Source organism: Asterias amurensis, chromosome 1 (assembly GCF_032118995.1).
Source record: "Asterias amurensis chromosome 1, ASM3211899v1".
Taxonomy (NCBI): domain Eukaryota; kingdom Metazoa; phylum Echinodermata; class Asteroidea; order Forcipulatida; family Asteriidae; genus Asterias; species Asterias amurensis.
The window spans coordinates 7426001-7438056 of NC_092648.1; the positions used below are offsets into that span (position 1 = coordinate 7426001).

Genomic DNA, 12056 nt, shown 5'->3' on the forward strand with positions numbered 1-12056 from the left:
ACAGTAACAGTAACAGTAACAGTAACAGTAACAGTAACAGTAACAGTAACAGTAACAGTAACAGTAACAGTAACAGTAACAGTAACAGTAACAGTAACAGTTACAGTTACAGTTACAGTTACAGTTACAGTTACAGTTACAGTTACAGTTACAGTTACAGTTACAGTTACAGTTACAGTTACAGTTACAGTTACAGTTACAGTTACAGTTACAGTTACAGTTACAGTTACAGTTACAGTTACAGTTACAGTTACAGTTACAGTTACAGTTACAGTTACAGTTACAGTTACAGTTACAGTTACAGTTACAGTTACAGTTACAGTTACAGTTACAGTTACAGTTACAGTTACAGTTACAGTTACAGTTACAGTTACAGTTACAGTTACAGTTACAGTTACAGTTACAGTTACAGTTACAGTTACAGTTACAGTTACAGTTACAGTTACAGTTACAGTTACAGTTACAGTTACAGTTATAGCAGCAGCAGCAGCAGCAGCAGCAGCAGCAGCAGTAAACAGCGTTTATAAGGCGCACTATGAATAAAAGATTCCTCTTTGCGCCTAACAATAAAAACTATAAGGCTAAACAGAAACAAGACCAATTAAAATCATATAGGCAATTAACTATTAAACCGAATAATAACTGACAAAACGTTAGAAACAACAGACCTAGATATAATATAGAGGGCCTTAACCCATAAAATAGAAATAATAAAAAATACAAAAAAATTAATCCATCAATACACATCGAACAATGAGCAATTAGCAAATGTACAAATTGGTTTAGTGACTAAAAAGATTCAACAATGCATACAAAACTAGATATAAGTTTAAGACATTAGAATCAACAGACCCAGATATCTAAACACATAAAAATGGAAATATTAAAAATACTAAAAAAAATACAAGAACTTAATCCATCTAATATACATTGAACCAGGAGCAATTAATGACCAAAAAGATATGTTTTGAGAGCACCTTTAAACAATTCTAATGACCAGCACATTTGATAATTGTGAGGAGTTCGTTCCAAAGTTTTGGTGAGGCTGATGCAAACGACCTATCACCGTATGAAGTAGATTTCAGGTTTGAGCAAATGTTTGGAACCAGATCTCAACAAGCGTGTAGGCCTGTGTTCAGTGAGTAGGTCCGAGATGTACTTTGGTGCAAGTCCGTGGAGTGCTTTGTAGGTTAGCAGCAATATCTTGAACTCAATTCGTGGCAGCCAGTGTAGCTCATGTAAGACCGGAGTAATGTGGTGGTGTTTTTTCACACGGGCAACCAGTCTAGTTGCAGAGTTTTGAACATGTTGCAGTTTGACAAGCTCACGCTCTGGCAGACCATATAATACACTGTTGCAGTAATCCAGTCGCGAGGTGATAAATGCGTGAACGAGCTTTTCAGCAGTTGCTTGGTCAAGGTATTTGCGGATTCACCCGATCTTTCGCAGAGCGATATTCGCTGACCGTTATTGATGTGAGCAGTCATTCTGAGGTTGTTGTCGAAGGTAACCCCCAGATTTCAGGCTGAAGGAACAGTCTGAACAGACTCCGAATCGATCTGGAGACACTCCACAGGTATTGAATGCCGCATGAAATTAGATGTGATGTGCTGGACCTCTGTTTTTCCACTGCTTAATTTGAGCTTGTTTGCCGTCATCCAGGATTTCACATTCTGAACACACTGCTCAAGCTGTAATGTTGCAGCATCTCTCTCAGATGGATTGATGAGCATACGTAGAGTTGAGTATCATCTGCATATGACATCAACTCGATGTCATCAGATGATCTTACAACATCCTCGAGAGGGGCAGTGTACATTGTGAAACACAACAGGCCTAGCACAGAACCTTGTGGGACTCCATCGTTAAGTGGAAACTGTTTGGATTGGGTGCCTTCAATCACGACTGCTTGTGCACGGTTTGAGAGGTAGGACCAAAACCATTGGAGTGCAGTTCCGTTAACACCATAGCGATTTGAGAGTCTCTGCAACAGAATACCATGATCTTTGGTATCAAAGGCGGCCGTCAAATCCAAAAGAACAAGAACCACCTCTCCATGTGCATCGACCGATCGCAATATGTCGTTTGACACACGTAGCAGTGCAGTTTCTGTCGAGTGGTGCTGGCGATAAGCTGACTGTCTTTCACCATGTAAGTTGTAGATGTCGAGGTGACTGGTCAACTGTGCTGCGACACATCTCTGTGTGATTTTTGAGATGAAAGACAGATTCAAAACTGGACGATAGTTGGTTAAGGACTCCGGGTCAAGTGTTGGTTTCTTAATCAGTGGTGTCAACTGAGCTTCTTTAAAGATGCCTGGTACTTCCCCAGATGTAATAGAGTGGTTCACAATATCACACACAGTAGGTAACAGTTCATTGAGACATCTCTTCAACAGCCAAGATGGAATTGGGTCGAGGGGGCAAGACTTTGACTTTGAGTCCATGACGATTTAACGTACTGCTGCATGTGACATTCTTTTAAACTCACTGAGTTGGGGGACCGTGCTCTTTTCATCTTGCAAGGGCGTGACGGGAGACAGACTATCCAGTTGATGAAATAAACATGTTGCAGGTCATGGCCGCCTGGTAGTACAGGGTCCTGAACTAGGTGGTAATGCGCTGAGAGGCTGACCTATCAACAGGTGTAAAATGTCCAAGTGGTTGTACTGCCATGGACATGCATGGATTGGTGGTCCGTGCACCCACTCGGTTGCATTCCTGAGGCCATCGAGGTGACATTGTTACGACAATGTGTTCGTTGAGTTCTCTTCATTCCTTGAGTACTTTGGGCCAGTATCAAACCTCTGACTATCTGAAACTCTTCTTTTTCTATTACACAATATACCAAACATGACTGCACCAACTAAGAACAAAGAACCCTTACCTGCCAGCGCAAACCCACCTTGCTGTGCGCAGCGTTCTAAGCCTCTTGGTATTGTCTTTTCAAATATATCAAGGATTTTCGTATCAACTTCACTTCTGTTCAGTCTTTTGTTCTTAACAACTCACCTGGGCCCAATTTCATTGTGAGAAAGTGAATATTAGAGATTGGCCTGTAGTTACAAAGGCTGTCTTTGTTTATGATTGTTTCTTGAGAAAAACCCTTGCTTGACCAAGACAGGAAGGGAAAGTACCACTTTCCAGCGAAGACTTGACAGTCTCTAGGATGACTGGCTTGATGAGTGCAGGAATGTGTTTCTTAGGTCCCCTGCTGTTCACTTTGTATTAAGCTTGGGCGATTCCAGAAATTTCGGACTCTGTTCCGGCTCTGAAAAAAAAACTTTTGAATCGTACCCGGTTCCTTTAGTTCAATAAAAACATGAGCAGTCTCGGCCGCTCCATGGTCCGAGCATAATAAACACATAAAGATCCAACCTAACGGAAAAACCAAACACCACGCCGATTCCTGACCAACCACTTTCTTACAGATGGTAGGTAGTACATGTAAGTGTTGTTGTGTCATTCAGTTTACGGATTTGGCTGTCGCGATGATAAATGGAAGATTGTTGAGGTAGACAGGTGCTGAGGAGTGAAGGCATTTCAAGACAAACAGCAGTATTTTCAACTTGATTCTTTCAGAAGCCGGAAGCCAGTGGAGTTGTTGAAAGAATGGAGGTGATGTGTTGGAATTTGCTAGTTCCAGTTATTGTAGCTAAGAGTTAATGTTGAATATTTGTTTGTTTTCAGTATACAAACATCCTGTTTGGGTATATCAACAAGCAAAGTGGCAATAAAGTCAACGTATAAAAATTTTGATTCCTGTTGCTATCACTTGTTGGCTTCAGCTACCAGCTACAAGCATTCTGTTCAAAATGCCGCAAAGGTAAGTTTTCTTTTACAGTTTTAAAGAAGTGCGCCAGTAGCGTTTTTTCCTCAAAACATTTTTACTGGTTTTTGTATGTTGATGCATAATGTGCCAGCATCAACAGAGCTCAGATTTGCAGTTTATTGACCCCAAGGATGGAGTCTCACTAAGGGCCTCATTAACCAACATTTTTGAGCCAGCAGACATAAACTACATTTCGTCATCAGTTTCACAAAGGGACAATTTGTCCCCTGCAGCCAAAAATGTATGTTTGGAGAAAATCGTGTTTAAAGTTAATGATAATTTTGAAATCACAGGTTGGTTGACTTTTCGCTATTTAATCTTTGACATTTTGACTTCGGGAAAGAAGAGATCCTACACCATACAATCCATTTACAAATAATTTAGTCCATAACGGTTTAGTTAATGAGTAATTATTCAATTAACAAAATTGTCTCTTTGTGAAAACCGGGCAAAGCATGGTCTGTGTTTAAACGAATCGGCTGTTCATGAAAACTCAAAAGCCGGAGCACCTACTTTATACGCTGTGCCAGGGGAAAAACCCATTCGCTAGAGCAATACACAAATTGGCTCTTCGTGAAAACGAATGAACAAGTTGTGGTTGTTTGGGGTGCGCAGGTAAAACAATAGGTCAAAGATTTTGGCACTTCGTGAAACCGCAAAAAGCTGGAGCACTCGTAATTGGCACTGTTCCAGCCGTGTCTTCAACGCTCTTCGTGAGCAAAATGCAATTCCGGGTTCTTGAGGTTTTTGTCCTTCACCATCTTAGCATATCTAAGATTGTAAGAAAATAGATGACTTTTAGGTCTATAAAGGATTTGGGTACTTTTTCAAAATGTCCACAGACTTACATTAAACTTACAGGGTTTGAAGATAATGATGGTGGAAAGCTTCCCTTCAAATATTACTAACTAAGGTTGTGTAGTTTTTGAGAAATGAGTAAAACAAGTCACAAAATAATTTTGGTCTCATGAGACCAAAACTATTTTAGCATGTAAAATCCCCTTAACCAGGTATGATATTATACCAAAACCATAGCGTAACTGGTTAATACGTTTTTACATGCTAAAACTGAGATGAAAATTATTACTTTTACTCATTTCTCAAAAACTACAGCACCTCAGCAAGTAAAATTTCACGGGAAGCTTTCTACTATCATAATCTTCAAACTGTGTGAGTTTAATGTAAATCTGTGGGCATTGTGTTTTTTGTTAGGAAAAAGTACATAGACCCTTTAATGTCATCTATCTTGCGCTTAGATGGCCTAAAGCCCATGCCTGGTTTTGAGGCTCTTCCTAGATGGCCTAAAACCAAGGCCAGGTTCTAAGGCTCTTCCTAGATGGCCTAAAACCCTGGCCAGGTTCTGAGGCTCTTCCTAGATGGCCTAAAACCCAAGCCAGGTTCTAAGGCTCTTCCTAGATGGCCTAAAACCCAGGCCAGGTTCTGAGGCTCTTCCTAGATAGCCTAAAACCCAGGCCAGGTTCTAAGGCTCTTCCTAGATGGCCTAAAACCCAGGCCAGGTTTTGAGGCTTTCCCTAGATGGCCTATAACCCACGCCCGGTTTTGAGGCTTTCCCTATGGCATGGACCAGACCGGTCCAGTGCACCAACCGATGCTCCATCCAGTGCAAGACGTCGACTTGAAGTCAACCGTTACCAGCATGCAAGGTTGTAGCTACCACGGTCGGAGCCGGTCAGCTTTTGCCGACCGGGATCCAACAAAAAATATCAAACTTCGACCGGCATAAATTTGTGTAAAACTGTTTTAAATGCCATTGAAATAAGTGAAAAATATAGAAAACAATCATGTAAAAATCCTAACTGGATGTGTATTTTATTTCTGTAAAAACAATCAAAACAATTTTCCCTCCAAAACCGCGATCTTCTCCGTGATTGTTGCTTAAAAATAAGCCGCTTGAATGCTGCGAGTTAGTTCATGGAGTACTAAAAAAAGCACGCACAGTCTCCGGCGTGCGTGTAGTATCCATGATGCACAAAACCACATGGTAATACTCACACGGTCGCCCACTGGTTCATGCAGCATGCACAGCACATAACACACACAGTTCGAAGTCCATCTTAATCAAGATTCCGCACGCTGTGATTGGCCATTGATGGCTGTTAACAAATCCATATTTATCTTCTTGGCTAGCCTTCTTCAAAACACACGCTAACGAACGGAGTAAAGAATTGGTGAACGTTGTGCAGACTGTATGCACAATGCACAGCCTTGGAGGAATTCTAGTAACATGGACAACTTCTGCCAACAGAGGGCGTTGCGGGCCAAAGTTCATTGAATTATTTCTCTATGTGTGTTGTTGACCGATCGTTGATTCACGAAGATTTTGTTGCAAACGGAGATCAGAACATGTTCAAAACAAACAATTCTCAAACAACAAGTTCATTCAAATGGTTGTTGATAATTTAAGGCATAAACTAAGAGATAAAGTCGTTCAATTTTAGGGACTTCACTTCCGTGTTTTGTTAAATATTTTTTTTTAGTTTCAATTTTTGTTTGTACCATACAGTACCGATTGAAAATAACTAGACGCCGTGCGATAAATTTAGCGCGCAAACGAGCGTGGAGGTCGGCGCGATAACATGTCTTGAAAAAAGGTCAAATAGCCGTCGGTATATTAACGCGTGACTCACGCGTGGAGTGCCACGCGCTAAACTTGCAAAACCCACGCGACATTTTGCGTGATTACTAGAGAATGAATAGTGCTTTGATGTCGCTCAATTCCCATGATTATCCCCATAATGAAGGTTGCTTTGATGTTGTGTAATTCACCGTTATTACTGAGATTGAAGGATGCTTTGATGTTGCGTGATTCACCGGCGCTATACATGTGTAGTTGATTATTTTGGGTGTTTAAATAATGGTCTTTTAAAATGAATTTGGCGGTCTGATTATGAAAAAAAAATAGACTCAATGTGTATTTTCATTGTTGTGAAATTAAACGCCAGGCGCTGTCGGCATCTTGTGTCTGTAGTTAGTGTCGGCATCTTGTGTCTGTGATTAGGTGTCGGCAACTTGTTTCTGTGATTGGAAGTTGGCATTGCTTGAGTTGTGATTGGTTATAAGCCAAGACAATGTTCAACTTGGTTCAACCTTTGAGAAGTCTGCGTCGTCGCCATATTTTCTTTGGTCCAATACCATCTGCGCGACGCCCACGCGTGGAGCGCCATGCGCTAAACTGGCAGTACCCCCGCGACATTTTGCGTGATTTCCCGAGAATGTACGTGCTTTGATGATGCCTGATTTACTGGCGACGTACATGTACTTTGTAACGTCGGCATCTTGTGTCTGTGATTAGGTGTCGACATCTTGTGTCTGTGATTAGGTTTCGGCAACTTGTGTCTGTGATTGGAAGTTTGCATTATTTTGCTTGAGTTGTGATTGGTTAAAGTCCAGGTTCTTAAACCTTTTAGAAGTCTGGGTCCCCATTTTCTTTGGTCCAAGACCACCAACGGCGTGGCCCACGCGTGGAGCGCCACGCGACTTTTTTCGTGATTACCCGAGAATGTATGGTGCTTTGATGATGTGTGATTCACCGGTGCTTTGATGATTCACCGGCGTCAATTTTTTTTATTTTGTGTGCTTATATTTTATTCTTTTGAAATGGATTGGGATTGTCCTTATATAAAAAAAAAACATATACTCCAGGCAGGTGTATCCTGGCTGTAGTATTATTTGTTATAAATTAAATGCCAGTCGGTGTCGGCAACTAGTTGTGTATGTGATCGGAATTCATTTGATTGAGGTGTGATTACGCCTGGGCAATTTCAGCCACGGTTCAACCGTTAAGAAGTTTGCGTCCGTGTTTTCTGTGAGTATGATTGACACTCTTATCGAGATCCAATCATGTCTTATCTTAACCCCCCCCCCCAGTTTGTTATACATTTTGTTTCCCTCAAAAGACAAGCCGCTGGGTTGCGCGGTGTCTGTGGTTTTCTTTGGGTTCGGTGGTCCCCTGGCCAAATGCCAGTTGAAATGACATTGGGAATTTAACAGCCAATTGGAAAATTGTGTTTTACAATATGACCAGTCTTGATTTGTGTATAGGTATCGCCTCCAGTAATGACTTAGACTACGTTTGTTGACGATAAAACTACTTTAGTGATGGTACCCAACCCTTCCCCTTCGGTACGGTAGATTAGTACGGTAGACTAATACAATATTAATACAATAATTATTATCAATGTTATCAATATTATCAATATTATCAATATTAACAATTTGTTTAAGAGACGGTTTTAAAAGTACCTGTTTTTAATTATCAATCGATGTTTATTTTGAGCATAACAAAGTGTACTTTTCACAAAGGAAATTATTTGACGCTTGAAATGTTGTTTGTCTTTTGTTACTGAAATCATAGACTAAAACTATCCAAAGATCGTTGCCAATTTGCTTCTGAAATTACTCTGGCGATCATACTAACTCTCCCTCTTCGGTACCATAGATAAACACATTAACACTTGACAAATTCATTTTGTTTTCTTCAAAGTATCGCCTTAAAAGTTACTTGTGTTGTAATAATCACGGGCAGTTATATATTTATAACAGATTTATTCGACATGATTGATTTTTTCTCCCGAAAATCTGATCTGTGTCCAACTTGTTATTTTTGAGTAATAATATTAATGCCAAAAAAAGCGGAACGCCATCACAAGTTATTACCCAACTTTTAAACTATTAAATTATTAACATTTAGTTCGGCACAGGCAAGCGTATACATATTTAAATGGGCAACTGTAAGTGACTTTGCGGTGACGTTTTTCAAGCATCAGGACATTTTTATTAGTTGGTTAATTTTATTGCGGATCGCGGCGATGTTTTTTTCTTGGAAAAAAACAAAACAAAAAACAATCGAAATCCACACAAATTGTAGTTGTGTTCGCCCGGTGGCGAACATACAACATTTTTAGTTTACAATAATCCATAATTTAATTCAATTTTGTTTCATCACACCGCCCCCCGCCCCCCCGGCAACGTAAACAATTTTAAGGTATGGATATACGTTGACCTCATTTTTATTTAGGTGAAGGCAAACGGATTACTGGTCGTACCCAACCCTTCCTGTTCGGTACGGTAGATTAATACACATGACAATCATATTAACAATTTGTTTTTGAGTCGGTTTTAAAGATGTTTTTTAATAACCATCGCCGTTTATTGATAAAAATGTACGTATCACAATGGAATTATTTTGCGCTTATGTCTTTGGTTAATGAAGGACTAGAACACTATCCAATGATCGTTGTCAATTTGCTTCTGAAAATACTCTAGCGACCGTATGTCCGTAACTCTCCCTCTTCGGAACCGCGTGGATCAACATCTGACCGTAAATTTATTTTGTTCAAATAATTAACCTCGGGCGATATTTTTTCATTAAAGATTTATTTGACATAATTTCGTTCTGGTGCTGTCTTTGGTTTTAAAACCACACTAAAATAATATTGAAACAAATCGAAATCCATATGTTTCGTGTCCGCCCGCCCGGCGACGAATAATAATAATTTACAGTTTTGGTCAAGTTATCTTAACATTATGAATAATTGAAGTCGATTTTGTTTTCTTATATCCACACCCCCTGTTTACAAAAATACAAATTTTAAGCTATGGATAATATACGAATAAGGGTTGAACTTTTGATGATGTTGACCTCATTTTTATTTAAGTGAAGGGGGGGGGGAAGGGGGGGGGGCATAGAGCTCTATATTTAGCTCTCTCTATGTGTGTGTGTGTGTGTGGGATACACTGTGTGTACTTTAATTTCCATGGCCCGATCTATTAACCTACACAAATTTCGCATTGCAGGCGAATAGGCAAAGCGCTTACAAAAAAAAAAAAAAAAAATTGACACGGCTGATGGGCAACAACTTTTAGATTCTTATTACTTACATTACAACGATTTCTCGTGCAATACTCTTAAAATTCAAGTTTTTTTTGCTTTTTACTCGAATCTACAAAAACAAAAATTCAATCAAAATAGCAACATCAAAACATTGTTTTAAATTGTTAAACTAACGAGCAGTTAGTGTTGAGCAACTCGGGCAAAAGTACTATGAAAATAGGCGAAAACATTTATATATACATTTTTCAAACCCATACAAACAACCAAGCCAGCACCCCATAATGTACCCATCTATCGTTCAAAAGGTATATATAAAAATGTATAATTAAAAAAACGGACACAATTAAATAAAGCTGATAGGCGAGAAAACACTGCTTAGCTAAATTCTTTGCTGTATAAAAGCAAAATATGAGTGGGGCACAAGTTGCAACGATGTCAATTTTATGGAATTTTGTCTGGTACACTGTGTCTGCTAAGCAATTGTTTTTCTGTGCTTAGCATATTTCTGTGATTATGGGCTTTATGAATTTGAACCCTCTTTGAAGAAAAATAACTGACAGACAGACTTCAACTTCGCGCTTGAAGGGGACACAGCAATTTTCCTTAGGTCTTCTTACGTTCTTATGCACTTCTTTTGGGGAAAATAAGTTTGTATTGGAACCTTGCAGCACTGCAATTTTAAGGCCTGCGACTTTCCTTAACAAGATTGTAATAAGAATGATATGAAAATAGCAATATTCAGAATGATGTGTACAGCTCAACTTGTTCCCTCTTCATTAACGCAGGACTTATTTGGCTTAGAAGTTTTTTTTCAGTACTTTACGTTTCGAGGAAAGCATATCTGCCATTTAATACATGTTTAATAAATACTGTGGCTAAAAAATACTGGGGGTGATTGACAGCTCCAATGTTCAACGATTCCTCTGTGGTGCCGCTGGTTGAATTGTTGTGGCCTTTGATTGCGGGACATTCTGTTGATGGTAATTCAATCCGACTGGGGGGACAGATTGTGCATTTGCAAAGATTCGAGCGCTTCCTAGCAACAGTGTTGCCATAGAGCACCAAACTGAGTTTCAACATTGTGCCCGGATTAAAATTAATAATCGACATTCAAGTATTTCATGCCCAAAAATACAAATGTACTGGCTTTTAAGAAAAGTTTCTTTAAAGGTGATACAAATTATACAGCAACATTTTTTTTTTTTTGGGGGGGGGGAATTTACTTGGGTGTTTTTTAGTTTTTTACTGTTTCCTTATTTGGTTTTGGGTGATTTTTTATACATATTTTTTTTTAAAGGGATTAAGGGGTTACCCCACCCCACTGCACCCAACCCCAACACAAGGCTTAGCGGGGGGGGGGGGGGGGGGGGGGGGGAGAGACTAGCTTCCATTATTGGATTATAGTTGCACATTTAAAACATTTAAAAACCAAACCATACCGAGCCATTAGCCACACATCGCTGAAATTAAATGCACGTCATGAAAGCGCGAGGGATTGGCAAAAGGAACATAAAATACCTATAAGTTTTGAACGTGAAATGGTAATACAAACATCCTATTATGTATATAAAATGTTGAACATGATTAAGGACGATTTTATTTTCTTACTCGGATGGGACGTAAAGTGAGGGTCCCTCACCTATACGTCTCAAACAAACCCCTTACCACATACTTTTGACGAGTTTGCTTCCTTTTCCAGAGTGTATTAACAAGTTGAAATTTTTGACAATTCATGCAAACCGTTGCTGTTCATTGTTAATAATTTATATGAAAATAGTTACTTCAAATTTCAATAAAATATTTGAAAATGTATAGAATGGAAGTGGTTGTCCATTGATGTCCGTCCCTCACGCATAAGAATGACCCAGCTCTCAAAGTCTGATTTCCACTCATACGAGATTGTGTTTTGAGAATCTACGTCTAGATTGTACAACAGTGTGCACGTACAACCGCACGTAGGTAGCGCCTATGTACAATGTATGCTGTAGTGAAAAGGTGCTACTGATCTAACGTAACAAAATGGATGTTTTCCTACACACACAATGTATAGGGTTATTTTCATCTAAAAAAATCGATAACGAAATCTAGTTGTGTGTGGATAATACGTGTGCACATTGTATGTATGCAGTCTGTGCAGTAAAGGTCTGTGCAGTAAATAATGACGGCGTATTCGAATCTGCCAGCTAGTGTTGAATCAAAACGCCAGCGAGTACATTTTTCATCAAGAAACTAATGCTTGACACATTCTTTGCTGAGCAAGAATTTAGTGGGCACCAGTCACAACAATTTAAACTTTATGATGTAAAAGTTCGGCTGGTTACCTGTTTATGTAATACCTTTCTGTGCTTATAGCAGGCGACATGATAGAGGT

General features: G+C 39.4%; 1 protein-coding gene across 3 annotated transcripts in view; it reads left to right on the forward strand.

The window, feature by feature from the left end:
* Positions 1 to 12056, forward strand: part of LOC139944494 (cytoplasmic dynein 2 light intermediate chain 1-like) — a 416808-nt gene that overhangs the window by 285143 nt on the left and 119609 nt on the right. For all 3 annotated transcript variants that reach the window (XM_071941536.1, XM_071941544.1, XM_071941530.1), the window contains one exon: positions 3690 to 3825. In XM_071941536.1, the coding sequence (XP_071797637.1) occupies positions 3815 to 3825 (11 nt within the window). In that variant the 5' untranslated portion in view covers positions 3690 to 3814. The remainder of the gene's footprint in view (positions 1 to 3689; positions 3826 to 12056) is intronic.